Source organism: Halictus rubicundus, chromosome 16 (genome assembly GCF_050948215.1).
Source record: "Halictus rubicundus isolate RS-2024b chromosome 16, iyHalRubi1_principal, whole genome shotgun sequence".
NCBI lineage: Eukaryota > Metazoa > Arthropoda > Insecta > Hymenoptera > Halictidae > Halictus > Halictus rubicundus.
The window spans coordinates 9,876,118-9,900,929 of record NC_135164.1 but is presented as its reverse complement, the minus strand read 5'-3'; the positions used below and the strand labels follow the sequence as shown (position 1 = coordinate 9,900,929).

The window sequence follows — 24,812 nt, the reverse complement described above, 5'->3', positions numbered from 1 at the left end:
CGTGGTCGTCGGTCGCTAAACGGTAATCTCGAAAATCATCGGCGAACGACCGGCCTACCGGCCGTCCTCCACCGTTCAGCGCGTCGGATCCTCGTAATTAATCGTTCAGCGGAAGAGTCGTCGCTCGGTGGAAACGGTGGATCGTTGCGAGTCGAAGGATCTCCGCGTTTCGTCTCGCACGCGTCTCTCGGAGTGCCTCGAAGGATCCGCGGGTCATTCCGATCGAAATACGGTCACGGTGACACAACTCTCTGCCTCGGAACGACGCAGCAGGGTTCCCTGTCCGTTCCTCTGTGCCTCCTCGTCCCCAACCCCGTCCGCGTTTCCGTTTCTACTTGGTCACGCACTCGCCCTCGATCAACGAAAAAGCGACTTTCCGATTCGCAGCTTCGAGCGGACGCGGCTGCGATTGTAACGATGCGGCTGCGCCACCGAATACTATGTTGAAGTGGACTTGTTACGCGCCGCTGTCGAAGAATCGCGCGTCCCCGCCGAGCCCTCCGCCGGACGAACGGCAGAAGAAGAGGACGGACTGTGGAAATGCGTCATCGTCGTCGTCGTCGTCGTCGTCGTCAGCATCATCGTCATCGTCTTCGTCGTCGTTGCCTCCTCCTCCTCCGCGCATCGAAAATAGTACCGCTTCTCGATCGGAAGACGTTGAGATTATTCGAGAGTCCTCGTCGACGAGAAAATCTCTGGGGGTGAGGACAAACACGAGGAACCAAACCGATCGTTGTTTCACCGGAATCGGTAGCATATCGCGCGCAGTGTCCCGTCGCGCGGTATCCTCGCGATTCGACGGTCGCGTTCTAGATCGGCACGCGCGCATTCCCTTCCGTAACGTTCTGTAATTTCCGTAAATTCCGTCGGCGAATCGCCGTGCTTCCCCGGCTCCTCTCTCTCGATTCGCGCGCGTACCCCACTCGTCGATCTTTCCTTCTAACGAGAATCGTTTGCGCAGGGCTCCGATCCACGAGTCGCCACTTGCCGGGGAAAATTGCAGAATAAACGGAGCAAGCTGAACCAGGAGATCAACAAGGAGCTACGACTTCGTGCTGGCGCGGAAAATCTGTTCAAGTAAGAAACCCGCCGACCCTGCAGAAAACTTGGCTCGTTCGGTCGAGAATCCGAGCAACGAGATTGATTACTCGCTGTTTCGCGTTTCAGGGCGACCACGAACAGAAAACTCCGAGAAACGGTGGCTCTGGAGCTGAGCTTCGTCAACTCGAACCTGCAGTTGCTGAAGGAGCAGCTGGCCGAGCTGAACAGCTCGGTGGAGCTTTACCAGAATGTCGACAGGTTGGTAGTACTCGGTGAATGCGAGTCCGTGACGAGCGTGTCGCGTCTCACGTCGCGTTCGCTTGTTTTTGCAGCGTGGAACCGGCGATGCCGATGATACCCCTGGGACTAAAGGAAACCAAAGATATCGACTTCCGGGATCCGTTCAAGGTGAGCGAGCCTCGGTGCGCTACTCCAGAGGCGGAACGTCCGGATTATCCCAATCGTTGCGCTCGGTTCCCCGATCGGTATCTACCGGGCTTCCGATTCTCTTCTGCTCGGGGCAAACGATCCTCGAGAAATCCATATGCCGATCGATAGCCGGACCGATCTCCAAGTATTCTCGCATCGTGGTCGACGATTGTTGCCCCGTACGACCGCGGTCTTCCGTGCCGATCGTCTTCTTCTTGTTCCCCACGGGTTCTCGCTTTCCGATGATCGGCAAGGGATCGAGTCGCGGCATCGTCACCACCAACTTACCGTTTGTTGTGTTTCTCTCGGCTTTGCTACCTTCCACCGAGACCTCGCAGGGTAGAGTCAGCTGCAAAATTTTCCCCTTGATCGTGACTCGAACGTACTCGGGCTGCACGTCCACGTCAACGTAGTCCGTGTCCAGGTATCTGAAAGTATGTACCGTGTAGCAGGCACAGCGTTGAAAGCGCTATACTCCGTGGCACGTACTTGTACACCATCACCTCCAAAACGACCACATCTCGTCGATCGTTGTTCAAGGTAAATGGAATTTTCGGCTGGTTCGTGTTGTACGGTCTTCCTTCGGGACTGAACAGTTTCGGCACGTAAGCGGGTCGCGAGTCCCGATTATCGCGCTTCTTTCTCCGCTCCTCCTTTCGCGAAGCTCGTTCAGCTATGATCACGCGCTCCTCCGGCGTGTGACGGCTGACTCTTTTCCAAAACTGATCGTTTTCGTCTTCGCTCTCGCTGTCCGCCCTGTTCCTATTCGATTCCACTTCCGCGTTTCCGCGGATCCTTTCGTTTTCCCTAGTTTTTCTGTACTCCCCGTAACTCCGGATAATCTCTCCCTCGATCCTGGCGCAGAATTGCAACGCCTTGATGCGCTCGGACCTCTCGATCACCGTTCCATCCAACTCCTTCAACTGCGGCAACGTAGCTATCGTGTAATCCCTGTAGCCGCTGTAGTCCGCGCAGGGATTCCCCATAAGAAACAGCTGCTCCAAGTTCTCGTTGCACCTGTCCACGGAACAACCACGGAATCAGAATGAATTTCGACGCGAAATTTCACCTGTTACCTCAGCTTTCGAACAGCCCGTAGATCGCCGATGAAATTCACGGTCAAGTCCAACTTCTTCAGACTCTCCAGACCCTCCAGGTTCTCTATCGCTTCAATGTTGTTCAGCGCGAGGTTCAGATACTCGAGCCTCTTCAGTCTGCCCAGATTCTCGATCTTCCCGATCAGGTTGTTCTGCAGCAGCAGGATCTTCAAGTGTCTGCACGCGCGATCGAGCAGCTCGATCTTGTCGATGTTCTCTTGGTGCAGAGCGATCTCCTCCAAAGTGGCGATCTCGCCCTCGTTGTGCTCGGACCGTTTCCGTATAAGATCGAGCGTGATTCCAGGCATGTCTGCCTCGCGGTACGCGTCACACGAATTTTCTACCGAGCGCGATCAGCTCTCCTGGGAAAGTTAGCCGCGGTTGCCAGGCACCACCGACCTATCGACTCAACACTCTCGTTTTCGTCGCGCTCCGTTTTCAGGACTTCATTCTCGAGCACTACAGCGAAGATGGTGGCAAGTACGAGGAAGCGATCGCGGATCTCATGGAGACCAGACAGGTGAGAACGAGTCCCGGAACGGTCCGATGTCTCGCGCGAAAGGAAAGAAAGAGGGGCTTAGAAATTTGAACGCGTTGGAATTTTCAGGCGACCCGAACGCCGACGAGGGACACCGCAGGCATCGCGTTGCTCCTCCGCTACTATAACCAACTATACTTCGTCGAGCGACGATTCTTCCCCCCCGATCGCAGCCTGGGGATCTACTTCGAGTGGTTCGACTCGCTGACGGGAGTGCCGAGCTGCCAGCGAACGGTCGCGTTCGAGAAAGCTTCGGTGCTGTTCAACGCCGGAGCGTTGTACACTCAACTCGCGGCGAAGCAAGATCGCCGTACCGCCAGGGGCCTGGACCAGGCGATCGACGCGTTCCTCAGGGCCGCCGGTACCTTCCGCTACATACACGAGAACTTCACGAACGCGCCGAGCATGGACCTTGGACCGGACATGCTCGAGATGCTCGTCCAACTGATGCTGGTAACGAACGATCCCGTTCGAATCGAAACGCTCGAACCGCGACAGAGTCGATTGTGTGATACCTTCTCGTTTTCAGGCCCAGGCGAGAGAATGCTTGTTCGAGAAGCTCGAATTGCAGTCGGCCGAGGGGAGGAACGTCGACGTCTCTTTGGACCTAGCGCAGGAAGCGTCGCAGGTATGAAACCGGCCGATGTTTAGCGCGTCGCGATCGAGCCGGTCCAAGGCAAAAAGTAAAAGCCGTTTTTTCCTGGACTGTTGCGCAGGTAGCTGCGGTCTACAACGAGGTTCACGGATTAATCTCGCGGGAGCCTGTCCGAGATTACGTTCCGGAAACCTGGATCTCGTTGATCTTGGTGAAGCGCGAACATCACCTGGCGCTAGCTCACAAGCATCTCGCGCTCGGCCTGTTCGAACGGCCGATCGCCGAATGGCGCGCCGAGACCAAGCTCGCGCTCGAGCACGCCCAGAAGAGCGACGGAAAAACGCAACTGGACGCGAGCGTGCCGCGTGACGAGAACGAGCGGAAAATGTTAGGTGCGTATCTCTCGGCATCGCGGTATTCCCGATGACAAATTACTCCCGAAGACTGCCGACATCGAACGTTGATCGTCGGTTTCAGGCAAAGCGCATCTCAGAGAGGCTCTGGTCCTCCACGAGGAGAGCCAAAGATTGCAGCGAATGTGCAGAGACCTGAAAGCGAAGCAAGCGCTCGCCAAAGTCCTGAAAGCGGTGCAGGAATCCACCGTCGAGAGCTACAACGGTATAGGGGACGAAGAGGACTTTCGCGGGCTTCTGGATCCTCCGGATATCGTTGGTAAGGGATCGAATCATATGCGGAGCTTTCGTTCTATATTCTTCTCGGCTGCATTCTCGATACACGTTGCTCTTGTTCTCGATGCACAGCCTCCACCAAGTTCCAACTGAACATCACCCACCCAGACTTCGGGCAGCACGGCGTAGACGATTTGTTCAGATCGCTGGGTCCGGTAGCCATATTCTCAGCTAAGAGGCATTGGACCGCTCCGCGACTGATCCAGCTTCAAAGAGGTCCCGACGGCGAGGGGTTCGGGTTCAGCGTCCGCGGAGACGCTCCCGTGATCGTCGCGGCGGTCGATCACAATTCCCTGGCCGATGTAATTACACGATTATACCGCTTGTACGCGTCGTCTCGCTTCTTTCCACGACCGAGCTGATATCCTCCGTTGTTCTATGTGTGTTGCAGTTGGGTGGAATGAAGGAAGGCGACTTCATAGTCGGCATCGGCGACAAAGACGTCAAGTGGGCGTCTCACGACCAAGTGGTGCATCTGATCAAACAGTCGGGCGACTTCATCAATCTGAAGCTCGTCACACCGATGGACAGAAACTATTTGAAGGTGAGCGACAGTGCCCGCTGCTCCGAGGACGTCACCCGACTAACGAGTCTTACTCGTTCCAGAGGCCGGGCAAGGCCAATCAACAGGACAAGGGAAGCGTTTCCGCGAGCAGCTCTTCCGGCGTCTCCTCCGGCCAGCCGAGCCCCGCTGGCTCCGTCACTACCGCCCACGTGGCTAAAAAGTTACCGTGGAACCCGTTCAAAAAGTCGAACGCGCAGCGAGACAGCAGGGACCTTACGTTCGACAACGTGATCCTCAGATGATTCGTCGACCGTCGCGGTCCCCGGAACGCGTTCTCCGGGAGAGCGGAACGAATCGGGACAAACGGGATAATAACGAGACAAACGGGAAGCGAGCAGAGACGCGCGCGTTGCTTCTCCTCGCTTCGCCAGAACGACCCGTTCGCGCCGTTCGACGACCCTATACGATGCGCGCGTATTGTACAGTACACGACCGCCTAGCCACGCGTGTATCCAAACCCTCTGGATTCGACGCATCGCGTCGCGTAGCCTCGAATAGACGATCGTCGATCGCGTCCAGCGAGTTGCCTCGTCCTCATTTCGTCCGACGTTATTTCCCACGAATATACGCATATACGATTACGTTGTATGCCAATTACATGTTGTTCGAAAGGAAGCGCAGTTTGTTCGTTTTTTCATTCACCTGTCCTCTTCGTTCAACCGCATCAAGGTCCTCGTTCGAATCGCAATATTTCCGCAAGCGGTTACGAAACGCCGGTGGCCTCCGTTGCCAGACAAGGGATTCCCCCGTGGCCCCGGTGAAGCGAGAGCAACGCGACCACGCCCGCTCAAACCTTAGGATCGCGAACGAAAGTCTTTTTGCCGAGGTCGTTTGTTTCGGGGTCGACTCGGTATGCTTCCGGAGCAACGAGCGTCCCGGTCACCGAATAACAGTAATTTTATTTCTACTTTCTTCTTATTTATTTCTCGAAGATGCGTCCGGACTTCTGGTTTTCCATGGAACGTTGTCTCGATGCAGGAACAGCTCGAGAAAGCGCGGACGCACCGACGCGATGCGCAGGGGGTGCACGCCTCGGGCAAGTAGAAAGGTCCGAGATCCTGTGCAACTGAAGCGCAACTTTCACCGAGACGAGAAACGCCGCGCCGTGACACACGATCGGTTGCGCAATCGAGCGTACGCAAAGAAACGTTGATCGCGTGTAACGTGCGACCGTCGACCGTGGCGGAAGCATTTAACGCGTTCAAACGGTGCGACGAGTCCCATCGCCCGACAAAAAACCTGGTCGACGAACAGATCTCGTCCGATACGGTTTTCTCCCCACCGGGAAGAATCGATTGCGAGTCGTGACACAGAAATCGGCAAGCAACCTGTACGCTGTACAAACACCAGCGGTGGTTTCGCGTTCGAGGCTCCCTCCGCGCGCGGTTCCTTCCACTCGGAAGCCAGCGAAAAAACGGGGATACAGTCTCGATGTTCGTCGAAGCGACTGAAAGTGGAGCCACGGTGAAAGTGACCCGTAGGATTACGAGAAGAAAGTGAATCTTCGAACGGGCACCGTTTCGTTTCTCGCGAAACGAACAGCCGCGTGAATGTCTCTACCGATTCGAATCGTCGTGGCGGCGGCGGCGGCGGCTGCCGCGAGAGAGTAACTAGGCCGATTTCTGGGCTCGATCGGGAGTAGGGACGATCGTTTTCGGAACTGGAGTACGCGAGAGACCGCTCTTGGCGGAAGGTGGCCGCGCGTGGGCGAGTAAGCTGGGGAGACGCGATTGCGACGCGTCAGCAAGATCCAGATCGGGATCGAGGCGATCCGAAACGACGCAGAAACGGAAGGGAAACTGGAGGAGAGCGTGCAACGAGGCGGTAACGATGGGAGTAACGGCGCGGCTGTGTAACAGTGGTAAGAGCGACGCCTTAAATTGATCGCGCGAACAAACGGGCGGGTTACTCGAGTCGGGATCGGAGGAGAAGCTGCAACGTCCGGGTATACGCTCTCGCTGATATTTCTTTTTCGGGAAGCTTTTTCGCGAGGTCGCGGCTGAAATCGTTTCATCTCCCTTCGAGACTGCTCGCGAAACCGTTTAGAGGGAATTAACGCGCGATTAGAATCTACCATACGGTGATGCGCCAAGGACGCGCTCTGTTTCGAACGGTTTGCTAAGTGTAAACGGAACGGTCGCGGTGCATCATCGAGTGTCCTCAAGAATCGTCGAGGTCGCCAGACCGCAGGGGGAATTTTGAGTATCGTTCGAGACTAACGGGACCCGAGACTCGAGAGGAGAACGGCCGAACGGCGGCAAGAAGATATCGGAAGGCGTTTGGGAGCGCGCGCGCGCGCGCGCCCGCAATAGAAAGCGCGCCGGAGAACAGCGAGGACAACTGTTCTCCCGCGCGTGGATCGGTGCCGGACTTTCTCTTGGACGACGAATCGTGGAATGGCGTAAGAACTCGTCGGGTCTCGTAACCGTGCGGAGCTCGCCTGAAATTCGAACGAGCGAAACGAGGACGCGCCGCGCTGCGCCGATAACGGGGCAGGAGGGGCTGGAAACGCGAAGCGCTGTTGGGTTCGTTCTCGAGGAAACTCGACCGACAGTGATCGCCTGGTGTCCCGAGAAACGCGACCGCGATGGCCAACACGCCGGAAGAGGACTACGGATGCCCGTTGGCGGAGTCGACCAAGCTGATCGCCAGCGAAGAGCTGCGCGAAGACGAAGCGATCAGACGACAAGCGTTGGACCAGTTCAGACAGTGGATCTCGAAGCATCCGAGCATCAAACGGTGCAGAACCGACGCGGCGTTTCTCCTCAGGTTCCTCAGGACGAAAAAGTTCAGTCTGCCGATGGCGCAAGAGATGCTCGAGCGGTACCTGACCATCAGACAGGTCTACCCGAACTGGTTTCAAAACCTGGATATCGAGGACCCGGACATCGAAGCCATCGTGGACGCTGGCTACCTGGTTCCACTTCCGGAGCGGGATCGGCACGGTCGACGGGTGATACTATCCTGTGCCGGTAAATATCTTTTGTTTTTCTTTTCTTTTGGACCACCCTTGCGACAAACTCCTACGTATTTCTGTTCTAGGCCGCTTCGACCCGTACAAGTTCACGTCCGCGCAAATGGCTCGGGCTCATAGTCTGGTGGTCGAGGCTCTGATGGACGACGAGGAGAATCAGATCCGCGGGTACACTCACGTCAACGACGAGTCCGGGCTGACCATGGGCCATCTGAGCGCCTGGTCTCTCACGGACATACGCAACATGCTGCGGTGCATTCAAAACAGCACGCCCATGAGACACAAGGAGACGCACTTCGTTAACATTCCGAGCTGCGCGAACAAGATCATCGAGTTTGCCATCTCGCTGCTCAACGACAAACTGAGGGCTCGTATCTCGGTACGTATCTTTGCGTATCGCGTTCTTCCTGTTCGCGATTCGTCCGAATTTTCTCATCTCGGTTTGCTCTATCTTCCTACAACTAGGTGCACAAGAGCCTCGAAGATCTGAAGGATGCGATCGACTCTAGAATCCTGCCAAAGGAGTACGGCGGGGATGTTCCGCTTTCCGAAATGATCGGTGCGTGTCGCTCGTGGTGCGAGCTGGTGTACGATACGACTTTGCTTATTCGCTAGGCGAACTAACATACCTCGTTGTTCCGTTGCAGCCGAGTTCAAGAAGACGCTCAGAGTCCAGCGAGACCGAATAAAGGAGCTCGACGACATGTACATAGACATTTCATCGGGAGATTGTCGTTTCCACATCAACGATAATTTAAACGGCGTACCCGGATCATTTCGGAAATTGGAGGTCGACTGACGGCCTTTCCTTCCATATAGTACTCTGCGCGACATGGGATCCCGTTCGGGCCTGTTCGTGCGCCTATATTGTAGTTAGATATGTATCATACTGGCGCGATGCGCCCGCGATCTCGCCCACGAGACGGAAACTTTGTACCGATAGAACCGTTTTGCATCGTTTAGATTACGAACGCATACGAAAAGTATCAAGCGTTTCTCCTGCCGGTGGTATTAGTTACCTACAATGTAAACTTGTACGCAACCTAGAATAAGGAATTATGTGTAAGCGTTAATGGTAGCGATGAAAACAAAGATAGAGAGAGCGAGACAGAGAACGGAATTGTGACGTAACGAAAAAACAACGCTGGTTCTGACGATTTCTAACGATATTATTTCAGTTTGAGATTTATACAGGATTGTGGAAAAAATTTTTGTTGCATTCGCGGCGAGCCAAAAATTGCCTTTTTATCGAACGCAACCACACTCTAACGACACACTCTGTTCGCGATTAAGCCTCGTGGAGATTCACGAGCTCGCAATCGCGCAGTATCTCCTTCAAAAATGCCGTACTCGCCGGCGCCGTAGTGTAGAGACTTCCTGCAACGTACACAGATCGTGATTTTATCTCCGTTCACCAATAAACTTTACAATTCTCTACTCACCTATAAAGTTCTTATCGTTATTGTCGTGTAAAATAACTTTACAACTGTTCCTATGCACTATTTTAAATCCTAAACAACGAAAGCGTTCGTCCGTCTTGTACAAAGTGTTGTTCTTTTGCAAACTCAAGTGGGGCTGTCCGCTGAATGGATTGATGAAATCGGCCCAGTAGCCGATCATCTTTAACTTGGAGCAAATGTCGTATGCGGCCAATACAAACTATCAAAAGAACAAAAAGGTAACCTGGCATTAATTAATCGTAACTGATCGCGACAGATCTCTCTCCTATCTAAATCATCAAACGGATCTTATAGATACTCACGTATTTAGCGAGTCTCTCCGTTTCCGCTTCTCTGCTCCATCTAGATGCTCTTTTGCCGATTCTCTGACAAATAGTAATTATAGTAAGCTGTGGGGAGCCTGCGTCTAGACATCCTGGAAAAAGTTCCTCTATACCTTTTCTCAATAACAATGGACATTCCTGAGCGGTACAGCGGAGCGTCGGTCGCTCGTCCGTACAGTTCACGGAGACTAGATCACTATCATCGTTGCAGTTATTGTTATTGTTCGTGAAATCTAACAATTGTGTTCTAACTTGAGCGGTTGTGGTCACGTCGGACCAACCAGGCCCCACCTGTCCTGGTAGATAGAATCGAAATCCTCTAGGTGTCAGCAATTCCCAATTAGAATTTATACCGAGGACAGCTCCGTCCATATCTGAAAGCCATAAAATGTAAAAGTTATTCGCGTCGCAAACTTACATGGTATCATGACAGGAAATAAAGAATTCCAAGGTGCCGTTCGAGGATCGCATAAGTTGTGTTTCTCCCATATAAGACCACAAGAAAGTTGTGACACTTAGGTCCGAAATGACTCGTGTCCCACCGAGAATTTACCATCTATATTTTCGCCATCAGTTTTAACCACTTTGTACGTGGTCGTGTTCTTATCGCTTCGTCGGGAATAGTGGTTCCTGGACAGGAAGTTGAGCAGCGGAGGGTGCCTAACGCTCCTTACATATTTCAAGCAAAACATCTGAAAAGAATGGCAGCACGTAGGTTATGATCAGCGAGTTTATGCACTTCCAGCGCCAATTTCACGCTGATTCGTTCACTATTGTTTCGTGGCTGTGGTTACCGTTCTGACAAGATTAACATATTATGTGCAAAATTCTCTTCGTAGAAGACACCGCTTTCCTCTTCGGTTATCTAACTCTTACGTCCTTTCGTAAATCGCTAGTATACATATCGGACAATTTGCAAGGATACCTGATGCAACAATAATTCACAGATCCGATTGGATTTTATCACAAAATAAAAGTAGCTTGACGTCCCATCGAAAGATGGCGGCACAAGTTCCCATTTTGTGAAGGAACAGTAGATGGCGCCATACATAAATTCCGGGAAAATCTGCAAACAGCGCCATTCCTCGTAGTGGCGAAACGCCCAAGCCTCTAGACGATTAGTTTCGTATTCCACCGCCGGATGGCGCCACAGGTAAACTCCGCCAAAATCTGAAAATAGCGCCACTGCACGTAGCGGCAAAACGCCCAAGCTTGTAGCCGCTTAGTTTCGGGTTTCAACCGCTAGATGGCGCTAGCTGATTCAATGTCGGTAAAACTAGGTCGGTATCGTTCACCTGTACCGCCATCGGTCGGTGGTTCTCCGAAACTAAACGGTTACAAGCTTGGGCGTTTCACCACTACGAGGAGTGGCGCTATTTTCAGATTTTGGCGGAGTTTACCTGTGGCGCCATCCGGCGGTGGAACCAGAAAATAATAATCGGCTACAAGCTTGGGCGTTTCGCCACTACGAGGAGTGGCGCTATTTTCAGATTTTGGCGGAGTTTACCTGTGGCGCCATCCGGCGGTGGAACCAGAAACTAATAATCGGCTACAAGCTTGGGCGTTTCGCCACTACGAGGAGTGGCGCTATTTTCAGATTTTGGCGGAGTTTACCTGTGGCGCAATCCGGCGGTGGAACCAGAAACTAATAATCGGCTACAAGCTTGGGCGTTTCGCCACTACGAGGAGTGGCGCTATTTTCAGATTTTGGCGGAGTTTACCTGTGGCGCCATCCGGCGGTGGAACCAGAAACTAATAATCGGCTACAAGCTTGGGCGTTTCGCCACTACGAGGAGTGGCGCTATTTGCAGATTTCGGCGGAGTTTACCTGTGGCGCCATCCGGCGGTGAAGCCAGAAACAAATATCGGCTACAAGCTTGGGCGTTTCGCCACTACGAGAAGTGGCGCTATTTTCAGGTTTTGCCGGAATTTGCGTGTGGCGTCATCTAGCGGAAGAGACCTGAACACTAATTGACGACAAACTTGGGCGTTTTGCCACTACGACGAATGGCGCTGTACGGACCCCTGAATGGAGCAAATAATTCGTGCCGGGATTTACCTTAAATCAAATGGAGAATGCGGCAAGAAACATTTGCGCTGAAATAAAAAATAATTTTTTATTCTTCCACTTTGAGATTTGTTTTACTTTCAAGGGCTTTAGTGGAGGGAATACTGAAAATCTAAAACTAACAGACCGAATATCCCACAGAGAGCAAATACTCGAATCTAAAAACCTGTAGGGGTTGTAAAATAATGATTTTTCCATCACGTATCAACAATTTTATTTAGACTCATTTTCTTTAACATACAAGAGCTATTCCTTAGACACGACGCACAATTTGAGTATGCATACGTATTCGCACATATTAAATAAGTCTAGGTTACACTGATATGGTTTTTGTTACGGTGAAACTGTACAAATAACTCGCATGCACGACACTAATCGTATCTCGTGTTCGCGCGGCCACTAGGCTCTACGTTTTGATCATGGTTGGGACTGTGCTGTTGCTCCTACCGGAAATCCACGGGATTTTCTGAGGAAAATTTTCGCCGGGGATATCTGATCTTTCTTCGACGGGTCGCTGCCGACCGTCGTTGACGCGTTCGCGTTTTTGTCTAGAAGCAAAGAACAGGCGGTTGTCTTTCGACACCGGCTGGCAATTTATCGTTCCGAGACTTTCCTCTCCCTCGGGAATTTCATTAGACTCTGATTAGCGGCAGCACGCTGTGTCCGATCGGGCACGGTCGCAAAAACTGGAGAAAGAGCGAGAAACGAGCGAGAAACGATCGTGGCTCGTCGCGTTGCGGGGCTGTCGCGAGATAAGGGAGCATCGGACGAGCCTGTCGTCGAAATACATATTGTCACCATGATATGCCTACGAAACACAGCTCGCCGTTTCGTCGTCTGCGAGCACAGTGTATCGCCTGCACGGAATACGGATACGGGGTGGGCGCTCGCTCGTTTTCGATCGAGCGTTACTTTATTACTAATTATGAATAAAGTATGGGCTGTTACCGCTGTTTGCACCCGGGGGCAAACCGCATCTGAGATTCTCGATCGTGCGAGATCGAGGGCGACAGGAGAGACGACTATCTTGCTCTTGTGCCTGCGCTAGTCGGTTTTACACGATACTAGACGATTTTGGAGGAAAGAGGATGGACGACATCCTAGTAGTCTAATAGATAGTCTACACAAGACATACGATAAGACGAGAGTGTCACATTGAAAAAATATATGTACGCGTTATAATACAGAAGAGGAGGAACGATTAGACGGGGTTGATTCTCTTCTACGTGGATATGTGTGGTTAACGTTCGCGGCGGATCGACCAATTTGCAACGAGTCAACGGGGCAACCACGCTCGAGTCGAAACAACTCTAGTCGCGCCGACTCTGCGTTCTCGATCGGCTAGGCGGCTAGGCCATAATTTCCCATCGTGTTAATTCCTGCCTCTATCTTTAAACAGAATATTTGCAAATTCGTCAACAGCGCGCGCGATCGTTTTTGAAGATTTTTGTAACGGAGCTGGCGTATCGAAAAGAGGTCGCAATCGAATTCCGTCGCGTTTCGCATTCGCGATCGTATCTCTGCCGCGCAAACATGTTCTCCTCTAGCGGTCTCTTCAACGACTCTCGACGTTGTTCTATCTCGTGCTCGGATGCACGCGCACGTTCATCTTTTTTCAGTCGTTCTTAATGTTGTCAACGATATGCTATATTACAGTGTTGGCACGTCGCGATTCAAGATTCGAGATTCGAGATTCGCGATCCTGCGTCTAAAGAAGCTGCGGACCAACGATGCGATTGCAGGAACGCGCGTAGCCTCGACCCCTCGAGAACCAACCGTAGAATCGCGACTCCGATATGTACATGGAACCGCGTGGAAAAGAAACTCGATGTGCCGTGCAGGTGCTTCGGCGGTTGGTCGGAGACATGTTTAAACGAAACAGCGCTTTAAACGGGACGCGCGACTTCAGCGAGTCAAATCTTTTTACCTCAACGTTTGACGCGTACAATAAAATATGGGGCACTCTGTGCAACGAAAGATATTGAGGGTACTGTAGCTCGTGGTCGTTCTTCGAAGCAGTATTTTCATTTTCAACGTTGGAAATAAACCGGAAATAAATTAAAATAAATAAAATATGTCGAAACGAAGCAAAGCCCAACTACGTTCGGTAGCATCCTTCGACTATAAACGGCATTTCGTAAGTATCGTTTGGAAAACTTTTTACATCGAACAGAACGTTGCGCGGACGATTCGAAATCAAATAGATTGTTCGAAGGAGAGCGAAACGTAGGAACGGTTTATTCCCGGCCGTCGTTTCTATCGTATCGTTGGCGTTGGTCGACGAGAACGAAGGAAACAGCCGCGGCGCGCGGTCTAATCTAAATCTAGGGCCGGTCTTCGACGAAATCGTGGAAGTCGCGTCGCGGGTCGCGCGTCGGCCAAAAAACAACGCGAAACAACATTGATGGTCCAGAGATCGAGAAGAAACTAATACTACGGTCGAGACGGGTCTGTCCGTTGGTTCGTCTGTCTCTCTCTTTCTCTCTCTCTCTCTCTCTCTCTCTCTCTCTCTCTCTCTCTCTCTTTTCTACCTTTCTCGATTACTTCAGGGCCTAGCGGTTGCTTATCGTTAGTACATTTACTCTTACATTTTCACGGTAGTTACGCTAGAGCTTTTACATTAGAATTTACAGGTTACAACAGGATTCGCGTAAAAGGTTCACGCTAGGTTCGCTTGTGCGTCTAGCGCGGACCCAGTCGAAATCGAAGAGCTATCCGAGATGGCGCGTCGGCAGCCGTGCCGCGGGTTTCGTCCTTCGTTCTTCGTCCTTCGACCCGATATCTCTTCTTCTGTTCGAGTCGCAACACCGTCTGCTACCTTACGAATAATACTGAAGCTACGCGCGGTACGAATCGGTCGGTGGAACGAAGGCCGCGCGAGGTAGGTTCTCGTCGGGCCGTTCCACGCCACTGTTCGTCGCTGGTCGCTTGTCGTCTGCTCGACGACGTATGACCGGTTCTTCTCGTCTTTTCCGTGTACGACGACGACTTTTCCAGTCTTCTACAACGGTACGATCTTCTCGTGTCGATGCGTCGGTGTGTCGTACGCCGGAACGTATTTGTAGTACTGCGGGGGACACGACGAGCAGGACGTGGTCTCGGATGGCGAGAGTCTGCCGCGGAATCGGCTGCGAACGATGTGCACGATCAGAAGCAGACAGAGCAGAGTCAGTATCGCGATCAGGGTGATCGGTGCCGTGCCCCAGCCTCTCGCACCGTGGTGACCACCGGCAGCTGCCTCGTTGTCCTTCGAAGGCTGTGCAATCGAACAATAACAGATAATTAAGTAGATACATCGAACGAATCAGCGACAACCATAGTAGACGGCTAAGCAGGCAGACGCTACTTACCGCGATCGGACAGATCGGACAGCAGGTTCCCGGCTTCGGTGGCGACGGATCGCTGCAGGCGACCGAGCAGATGGTTTCCCTGCAGCTGAGCCGACCTCCGGTTTGACAGGTACACGCTGTGCAGGAATTAGGGTGCCAAGTGGATCCTTCGGGATGCGTGTTGTTCAGACGATCGGTGCAGGAAGCTTTGCACCGACATATCTGCATCGAACGCAAGCAAACCGGTAAAACCGACAATCGCGAATCGAACGAATCAGTGAACTAGGAGGTGTACTCACGGAACAGCCGTGTCTGTTCGTCTTGTAGCCGTAGGTGCATCGTTTCCTGCAGCCAACCAACGGAGGACAGTCGGAATCCGGAGCCCTGCACTTGCAGAACGTGCAGTCGTTCTCGTCCATGAGCAATCCTCGCTCGCAGTGAAGGTCGCACTTGACTTCCGGGCAAATTTTCTTGCCGGTTTCGTCGATCACCACCGTGTCGTTCGCGGGCTCGTCGAAAGTCTGAGAAGGTCCGCACGTGCAAACCGGACAACCTTCCTCGTCCCTCGTGAGTTCGCAGTTCGGTTCGCAGAACGGAACGGGCAGACACGGTTCGAGGTCGGTGGTCGATCGCTCGGTGGACGCGTCCTCGTCGTTCTCCTGAAAACGAAAGCGCGACCGTGGGTTGTAATCGTCGGGTCGGGTCGGGTCGGGTCGGGTCGAATCGAATAACGAAACAACCGATAATCGAACTGCTAGCCGAAATTTAAACGTCCCCGTGTTTCCCTCGGCGCGGCGGCGGCTGTCGCGTCAGGAAACTACGGTTCGAGCAATTCCGTTCGAGCGATCGAAGCGGTTTCGTACCTTGTCGGAGACGCAGCTGCAGACCGGACAATTGTTTTCGTCCGTCTCGTATCCGTGTTCGCAGTTGATCGAGCAACCCTCCATCGACGCCTGGCAAGGGGATTTAGGTTCGACGTGGGAGCCGTTCGTCGGGATCGGGCAGTGGGGACAGCATTCGCCCGGCTCCGGGGCGATCGCGTTTTCGCAGGATTTGCACATCGTCTCCTGACAGGTGACCTGCTCGTCCTCCTCGCAAACGCAGCTCACGCAGTCGGATTGCTGCCATCGTTGGCCGGGCTTCTTCGCCTGTTGATCGTAGATACAGTATCTCGTCGATTTCTCCGCTGCCTGCGTCGGCTTTGCCCACCCCGCCGATTCTGCAACAGAACATTTTCTCCTCGAATCGGGAATCCAGCTCCACCTAATTAAAATCTACTTTTCGCGCCGTTGAATTTATCCGGACCGTTCCGTAGACTTTAGACACGTATATACTTACTCTGTACACAGGGCGAAATCTGAAATCCGTAACAGCGGCGAAACTGGGCGAACAAATAAATCGAGTATGTCGCGTATCGTGTATCGCGTATCGCTTTTAGCCCCCTACGTCCGTTTCAGACTTAACCGCGGGTTCGGTCGAGCTCTAGATTTCGTTTCGGACGGAACACGAATCGAGAAATCGACGAACCGATAAACCGAGTCCTATTTCTCGATGACACGCGCGACCCGTGTGTCGATTTCACGTCAAATAAATATGTACGCGATACACGCTCCCTCTCTCTCTCTCCCAACCCCCCGAAGGGTTTGGTTTCCGTGTAGATTACGGTCGACGTCGAGGGATTACGACGTGGAGATAGGTAGGATGTCGCTCGCTTAACAACCGTTCCGATCGACGCCGCTTCTAATTGTTCCCCAGGTGGCCGAGCGACCGTTATTAAATTTCAAAACGGACGCTATCGGATTTCGAGCAGCATAGCGCGCGCGCGCAACCCTCTCGTGAACGCGTCCACGGGATAAGAATGGGCTCGTTAAAATTCAACAGGTAAATCGAAAGTTTGCGCCGTGCCGTGCCGTGCCGTGCCGTGCCGTGCAGCGCCGCGTCGACTTGGAAACTTAAAAGCTTTTTTCTCGACCACCGGCGAAGATCAACCGGAAGCTTTATCGTTGACGATAATCGGAGCCGGATACTCGTGGGTCGGAAGTAACTGGACAAACGCGACTCTTACCCGAAGGAACGCAGTCGTATCGGGCACAACAGTTTCCAGGCGTTCGAGGATCCGCAGGCTTCACTTGGATCGGATGTTCGCTCGGTGCGCATATCGTCGTCGGACAGTCTGGCAAGCATTTGCAATTGCCGTTCTCGTCTGGGATGCTGTCCTCTGGACACTCGGCGCCGCGGACGTCCTCTCCTGCGAACAGAATCCACCGGAAAATTCAATCAAAGATCCACGTGTCTCTGGTTGGCCGCGAAATCGTTCTTGATCGGAGCGTTCGCAAAGGGGCGGTTCATTAAAACGATAAGAAGGTACATATTTGTTTCTTCGCAGGGACACCGACGTCGATGGCATCGGCATCGAACTGTTTTTCCCGAGCGATCGATTCGTTTAAAGTAATCTCGCGCGCACACGAGCCAGCTTGTACCGTCGTTTCGGGTCGATGAAATATCGTTCCCCAAGGACGCGGGCGGCTTGAAAAATTGCACGCGTGCAGAGCGTTCGCGCGTTCACCCGAGCGGACGGGACATTCGGGAACGTCCGAAGGCGCGCGCGGGACCGGCTGAAAAATGAGGAACCCGCAGCACACGACTCGGTTGTTCGTTTTGGAAAGCTGAAAGTCGAGCGGCCGTTGCTAAATAACCGATACGAGAGCCAACGCGGCGTTCCAACTCGGACCCCGAGTTAGAGGAGCAGTCTCTCGGGAGGGCGCGATGCTTTTCCGAAAGCGTATTTTCACGGAGATAGAAGAGAGAGAGGGAGAGAGACGAGAGAGGATCGTCGAGCAACGTCTACGGTAATTTGGATCGATCCGAGCCAAGGGATTCGGAACGAAGGCACGATACGTATCTTATCGGCGCTAACAATGCGTTCATTCGGTATGCAAGGGTTACCCGCTGTCCAGGAGGAGACTCGATACAATTTCCCGTGGAACCGCAGCGCCGCGCCGAGCCGCGTCGTTCGATTCCCAGCGCAGCGGAGGAGGACGCTCGTTCGAGAGGATGCGCTTCTTCCAACCCTTGCCTCCCATCCGCGCGTACGAAAACAATTTCGAGCGAAGCTCGAAAGAGCAAGGGATTCCCGAACGAATCTGCTGCGTCGCGGGAAGCAGATTCGCGTAGCTCCGTGGCGGCCGACAAGGTTAACGCTGTTCACAGGGCAACTTAGGCTACGGTCGAGCTGTTCTCTGATAGAGGTAGCTAGGCTCTCCGTCTTTGCCGGGTTTCCGGCGTGGCTGCCGCCGCTAATCTTCGCGTCCCTGGACGATCGCATCGCGTCAAAGCTAATGGCCGCCGCACCGGTTGCCTTTCGTTCGCTGCACTATTCCGCACCGCACCGCACCGCACCGCACAGCGCCGCGCGCCGGTAGCCAAACCCTAGCTACCACCAAATTACGGACTCATCGAACCACGGCTTACCGAGAGCGCGGATTAACCGCGTTACTCGTGTCTTTGCAACGACAGCCGTAAACCACCGTAAGCACGATACCGGTGACGTAAAAGCAAACAGCCGTGGCCATCGCGGACAGCTGAACGTCCGACAAAGAGAACGATCGAGCCGGCTCCGAGCAGGGGCCAGAGGTCCGGAGAATATTAGACGTTATCGAGGCTCGCTGGTGGCTAGGAAAATAAATTACCTAACAGGTCGGCCATCGTAGAATCGACGATAGAGCAAACTAATTGGGGCGAGGCTGAACAACGACGATACTCGCGTCAATTAGTTCGCGCTCTAACGAAAGAGCTTTCGATGTTCCTCTGTTTTCGTACGATCCTCTGTGCGATCCTTGAAACGGTTTAGTTCGCCGGGCAACCAGAACAAGAACGAGAACGAGGACCTTGGAAAGTCTGTAATCCACCGCTCGATCCTCTGGCGATACCGGAGACGTACACGCTTCCGGTCACGAACGCGTACACCAGAATCGTCCATCGATCCCTTTGCCGATAGTCGAGTATCCTCGTAATTCGATTAACCTTTCGGTCAAACGATGCTTTCAAGGAACGGACGTTACGCTCCGAAGAAACCAGATCGAGATTCGAGGATCCCAGACGCACGACGCGCGACGCCATATCTCTCGCTTCGAACGAAAAGTTGACCGGGGCTCCGTCCCTTTGTCCGGTTACAATTCAGACATAATTTCGGAACAATCGAATCTCGTCGCGGTTTCGAGACTTTTCCCGTCGAGCGACAAGCAACCGGATCGCTCGAGCAGTCGGTGGTCCGACGCTGTGTTGCGGTTGCGGTTCAGCCACAACGGCAAAGGGGTAACAGCCGACCCGCACGAGATCCGAACCCCCGAACGAGTCACGCTAGACAGTGCCGTGTGCGACTGCAACGTTTTCCAGCGTTTTGGATCGTCCAGAGCCGATATCAAACGAGCCGTTACCCCTTGGAGGATCGGATCCAACCGACCCCGATCTTCCCGCATGGGAAAATAGGACAGGGCTCTCCCGAATCACGGTCCGTCGGTTTCGCCTCGCAGAATGCAAACCCGGAGAGAACCTATTTCCACCGAATGCTCCGGCTACGTGTAATCGTCGAGTTCGAAGATCGTTAGCGCCTCTTTTAATTCCTCGCTCGAGGTTCGATCCAGAACACACACGGTACACGGAAACGTCGATCGACCAAGCTTTCTCGTAGCGCAAAGAAATGCGTTCAAAGAAAACCGAGGACTTCCCCTTTCTCGATAAAATATCGTTGGAGAGAAAAATACGCGCGATTCGTAGGACTCGGAGGAAATTTGCACAGTTTTCGTTCGGGGAAGAAACAGCGACTTGTCCTCGTTAACATCGCGTCACGGCGCGACGAGACGAGACGAGACGAGACAAGACGAGACGTTGTTAACGCGGCAGCGACGTACAAAAGAAGAGACACGGGAAAAGCTGGAGCTCCGTTATCGTTTCCGGGACACCGTGTTTCTTCCTCGATCGCATTTCGAGCAAATTAGCCTCGTTCGGTAGGCACGCATCGACGCTCCGCGCGACGTTCCTCTTCCGGATGGCGGGTACCACGATCCGGACGCCGCTCTTAATAAATCAGTTTTATCTGGCCGCTTAAATCACCGGCCGGAAAATTGCCAGCTGCCGGCCGTCGGAACGAAATTATTTAATTCCGCGCGTATCCTTTCCCGTGGCTCGTGGCCCGTATCCGCGATCGAAAATTCGCCGGCGATATCTCACGGTGAACGAACGAGGGAGAGAAAGAGAAAGAGAGAAAGAAAAAGAAAAAGAAAAAGAAAAAGAAAAAGAGAGAGACGCCTTCGGTATTCTTCTCGAAATGAATCATCGACCGAGAGAAAGAGAAACGAGTCGTTTCGGAAGGAGAGGAACGACGCGGAGCGGCAGGGGGCACTTAATTTCTCCGGCAACGACGTTTCGCGACCCCCTTTCCATCCGACGTTTCGTTTCCCTCTCCGCTTCCCGCTTCCCGCTTCCCGCTTCCCGCTTCCCGTCACCCGCTTTGCCCGTTTTTACCCGAGTGCTAAGGCTACCGTCAGCTCGGTAACTCATTTACAGTAATACATTGAAAGGATGCGAAACGAAAGAGGAGGACGGTCGACGGCAGAAAAAGAGACGCGAGAGCGGAGAAGGGCTCGGCCCGGGTGGATACACCGCGAGAGCCTGGAACGGTGCGAAAGAGTCAGCCCGCCATTAATTCTTTCCTGTCTTTTGTCTATTCCGTTGGCAGCATCCGACCGACCGGCTGGCTGGCTGGTCTCGCCCCTCGGTGCTCCGCATTGTCCTTGTCCGCCGTTGTCGGCGAACTCGCGAGCTTCCACGCCGACTATCCGTGACACAACCTCCGCTCCCGCTCTGTTCCTCTATTCCCCTGTTCTCCTGTTCCCCTGTTCCTCTGTTCCCCAGTTCCGTTTCCCTGCTCCCTTCTATCCCATGTTTTTCTTCGCGCCTTTCCAATGCGACCGCAAAACACGCGGATGAAACCAGTGCGGCGGCGCTTCACCGAAAACTCTATCGCACGAAAAGGTCGCGTCGAAACAAGTTTCACATATTCCCCGACAAGATTACGCTCGAGGATCGTTGTTTCCCGTTCGCGGCTGCGAGGTGGGTTCGGCGGTATTTTTGGCAGCGACGATTCGAAACGAACGCCTTTCATCAGCCGAATGCGGGAACGCGAACGATGGAATTCGTAATGCGGCTAAAAGCGGGTGAAAAGCGGCCGACAAACTCTACCGGACGAAAAACTGCGCCCGCGGCACCGATCCGTCCCGGTGAAATCATTAGTCTGATTGAAATTGGACGAGCGGATGGCCAGAGCCGACCAGCCGACCAGCAGAGCAACCGGCCAACCAGCCGCGATGGCCGACCCGATGCCTGAGAGAGCCGAGTCGGTCGCGAACGCACGAAACCGCGTCGAACAACGACGCGGAACAATAACGGCGGTTCGCATCCGGCTCGCATCGAAAAACCTGGACGCGCATTCCCGGTCCGCGCCGTCGAACAAAATAATATTAACACGTTCGTGAAAGAAAAGAAACGTCGAGTCGAGAGAGCCGCTGTGTGTGTTTCTCGAATTTCGGCTTCGATCCCGAAGCTCTCGAGGCGGAGTCGGTGTCGCGTCCCGGTACGGTGCCGGGTCCGCGCGAAATCAACGCTTCAAACTTTCCAGCAGCGATTCCATTCCGCCCCCATTCTCCCCTTCGAAAACCGTGTAGATTTATTTCGCGCGTTTGATGAGATCTTTCAGCCGGCATCAAAAGAGTTAAACGAAACGAAGTTTTGATTAAAAAAGCTTGTTCCGCGAATGCACGTACACGTCCCTACCGACCCAACGCCGCGCACCGCGGCTCTCTGCGCCGCGCCAAGCCGAATCCTCTCCGCGTTCGGCGGAAAGCGGCAACCGGATTTCATTTCTCCCGAAAGCTTTTGATTAGATCGCGCCGAAGAGCGTCCGACGAATTACGCTTTGCCTCCGCAGCGAACCATCGTTGATTCTACGGTTTCGCGAGGGCGCCCCGTTTATAATCTTTTTATCCGACGCAACGGTTTGTTCGGTCTCGCGCAAAAGCCCGTCGTTATTGCAAATCATGCCGCGACGGAAACCAGCTCGAACTCGTTGGAAACGCAAAGTCACTGTTTATCAGCGACCATCTTTCATCGATGTCGAGATACGCTCCTCGATCCAGCGCGCGTAACGGATAAAACCGGCCGAGAAGAATCCTTTGAACCAGAGTTAGTCCGGGGATTGAATTTAAAAGCTTTTTGGAACCCGCGAGCACCGGGTTCCGTAGCTGACCGGCGCGGCGCGGCGCGGCAGAAGCTGCGGTTAGTTGTAAAATGCAAATGCGGATCTCGCGGAGACGTATGGTGTTCGGTATAGGAGTCGGGCTCGTAGGCGGGGTGCGCGTAGGGTGCACTGTGCTCTCGTGCATAGGTGGTGCGAGGCCGATATAACAGCGCGGCGGAGCGGCAGAGCGGCAAAGGGGCAGAGAGGGGACCGGACAGAGCGGTGAGGCTGTGCGTTACACGGAAAGGCTGTGTGTTTGCATTGCCGCGTCAGCTGGCCCGTTACCGCTGATAGCTACGCCCGTAGACATCGCTATAATGGAAAGCGTCAGGTTGCCTTTATGTCTTTCGCGATACCAAACCGTCGCGCGTCGCCTCGCGTCTCTCCTCGCATCCGCATCCGCACCCCCAACCCCATCCTCGTCCGCATCCGTACGGCTTACCCCTTGTACACGGACCAGTCTCCTTTCAGACGGATCTCTCGTTCCTCCCGATACTCCCACGAGGACACTGGATTAAAGCCGTGTCGCGTCGCTTTATCGTCCAGACTAAATCCTATCCGAGCATGACTCGATTCTACTCTACCCGAGACTCGACTCGACTCGACTCGGCTCGATATGTTTGGAAAATCGGGAAGAATCGACAAAGCCATCTCCGAGAGAGACTAGCTTCTCTTTTCGGTTCGGTTTCTGCCAGCGAAAAGCAAAGGATGCGACCTGGGAACGCTGCCGAGAGTTTTTACAACAAATTCTGTTCTCGCGCGGGAAAAACCAGCCACACCATCGGCTATTCACAATTCCGTTACGCTCGAGGAAGAAGAATGGCGACCGCCGTGCCGTGCCGGCAGAGACCAGGCGACAACAACGAGAAAGTGGAACGCGCGCTCGGAATTCCTGGCTGTTCGAGGGAAGAAAGAACAATTTTCGGAACGACGCGTAACCTAACTTCCCGAGGCGTGTCGAGAGAGAGAGAGAGAGAGAGAGAGTTTGGGACGCTGTGGCCGAGACGGTCGCGCACTGGTTTCGAACCCGTGCATCCTGCATCGCGCAGCACCGTGCATAGGGACGATTTAGTACGAGGCAGGATGCGACGCGCGACAGCCTTCGTGAATCGGTGGCGGTTCCGCGACGCATTTCCCCGTGAAACGCGCAACGTCGGAGTTTCGAGGCGACAGATGTCTAGTTGCTGGCCGTGCCAACCTCGGACGGTCCACTGACAGAATCCAGGCTGTAACGGACTTTCCGGAGTCCATCGAGAGACCCTATGACCAACGGTCAAAGGTGCCCTGGACTTTTCGTCCAGATTTGACCCTCGACCCCCGACCCCCGGACCTGGGACAGCTTTCTTCGCGCAGGTTGCGTTTATGCGAACAGAATCGATTCCAGCGTCGGCTCGGCTCTCCGAGAGTAAAATCGGATGGAGGTGTTGCGGCGAGAGATGCCGAGGATGTCGCCGACGTCGGTAGCCGCACCGGCCGGTACGAATATCGAGAAACCCATTAGCGGAACTCGAGGCAGCCGGTTTTTCGAGGAGGTCGACGCAGCTGGTTTCTCGAATCTGGTTCTCGATGCCGGTTCGCAACGTTCGTGGATTTCGTTGATGTCGAGTATTGCGTCGGATCGAGAGGACTGGGCAGAGCGGGGCAGAGCGGGGCAGAGCGGAGCGAAGCGAGGAGGTGCACGGAATTTCGTGCATTCAGCGTCCCGTATCTACGGGTGCAGTCTTCCCTTCTCGGGGGCCAGCAGCAGTCGCTGGTCGAGATTACGTTTCTTGACGCGTGGGCGTAGCTGCAGCTGTACCGGCAGCTATAGCTGTAGCTGTGGATGTTGCAGCTGTACACGTAGCTGTTGCCGTTCGACGCTCCGGTACACCGGTAATTCGGTTGATTCTCACGGAAACCGATCCGTGGGGCCCACCAAGTCGCAGACTCTCGATGGGACGCCACGCGACTCGATATCGAACACTCGTCGAGCCACTCGTCTCTTCGAGAACTACTTCCCTCCGGTAAATTTAGATTTTCATCGTCTCCCGGCAAATAAAATCGAGTAAATTCGATTTCGAATCCAATTTTCCCCGACCTCGGATCACCGACGTACACCGAGGAGCCCATTATTGCCGCCATCGTGGCCACGGAAAGGGAGAACTCCATTATTAGGTTTTCTCTTCGTTTTCGATTCATTCGTCGCTTTCGAGCTGCGTTCCCTCCGCCCTTCCCTCCCTCCCTCCGCGTCGGTCAACTCACCCCGTTCCTCCCTCTCCCTCTCCGTATCCCTTACCTTTTCGCTTTGATCACGTCCGATCGCCTCTGTTCGACGGTAGCGCGACGCGATAGGTCGGGTTCGAGGAAACCGATCGGCGTCGACCGTTCGAAACGCTTCCGGGAACGATCGCATCCTCTGGAACTCGCCGGA

At 53.8% G+C, this 24,812-nt stretch overlaps 4 protein-coding genes across 8 annotated transcripts in view; 1 reads left to right on the top strand and 3 right to left on the bottom strand.

The window, feature by feature from the left end:
• The first annotated feature begins 394 nt into the window (after positions 1-394).
• On the top strand, positions 395-9,257 carry LOC143361970 (rhophilin-2-like). Its single transcript, XM_076801730.1, has 15 exons — positions 395-701; positions 962-1,077; positions 1,168-1,299; positions 1,374-1,449; positions 3,010-3,087; positions 3,175-3,558; positions 3,635-3,733; positions 3,822-4,092; positions 4,178-4,372; positions 4,462-4,691; positions 4,781-4,963; positions 7,563-7,926; positions 7,997-8,307; positions 8,394-8,487; positions 8,576-9,257. The coding sequence occupies exons 1-15, from the start codon at positions 441-443 to the stop codon at positions 8,725-8,727; spliced, it is 2,946 nt and encodes a 981-aa protein (XP_076657845.1). The 5' UTR covers positions 395-440; the 3' UTR covers positions 8,728-9,257.
• Positions 1,464-2,996, bottom strand: Tilb (touch insensitive larva B). The gene is made up of 3 exons (XM_076801725.1): positions 2,547-2,996; positions 1,960-2,487; positions 1,464-1,898 (listed from the first exon to the last, which is right to left on the bottom strand). The coding sequence occupies exons 1-3, from the start codon at positions 2,873-2,875 to the stop codon at positions 1,469-1,471; spliced, it is 1,287 nt and encodes a 428-aa protein (XP_076657840.1). The 5' UTR covers positions 2,876-2,996; the 3' UTR covers positions 1,464-1,468.
• On the bottom strand, positions 9,077-10,685 carry LOC143361968 (methylmalonic aciduria and homocystinuria type D homolog, mitochondrial). The gene is made up of 5 exons (XM_076801728.1): positions 10,506-10,685; positions 10,265-10,403; positions 9,691-10,085; positions 9,371-9,587; positions 9,077-9,305 (listed from the first exon to the last, which is right to left on the bottom strand). Exons 2-5 carry the CDS (start codon positions 10,401-10,403, stop codon positions 9,217-9,219), a joined length of 840 nt encoding a protein of 279 aa, XP_076657843.1. The 5' UTR covers positions 10,506-10,685; the 3' UTR covers positions 9,077-9,216.
• Positions 10,686-11,976: 1,291 nt separating this feature from the next.
• The window catches only part of Cmpy (crimpy), a 103,445-nt gene continuing 90,609 nt past the window's right edge, over positions 11,977-24,812 (bottom strand). For all 5 annotated transcript variants that reach the window (XM_076802055.1, XM_076802054.1, XM_076802053.1 and 2 more), the window contains 5 exons: positions 17,174-17,356; positions 15,972-16,327; positions 15,408-15,767; positions 15,130-15,330; positions 11,977-15,035 (listed from right to left, as the gene is read on the bottom strand). In XM_076802055.1, the coding sequence (XP_076658170.1) occupies positions 14,781-15,035; positions 15,130-15,330; positions 15,408-15,767; positions 15,972-16,327; positions 17,174-17,356 (1,355 nt within the window). In that variant the 3' untranslated portion in view covers positions 11,977-14,780. The remainder of the gene's footprint in view (positions 15,036-15,129; positions 15,331-15,407; positions 15,768-15,971; positions 16,328-17,173; positions 17,357-24,812) is intronic.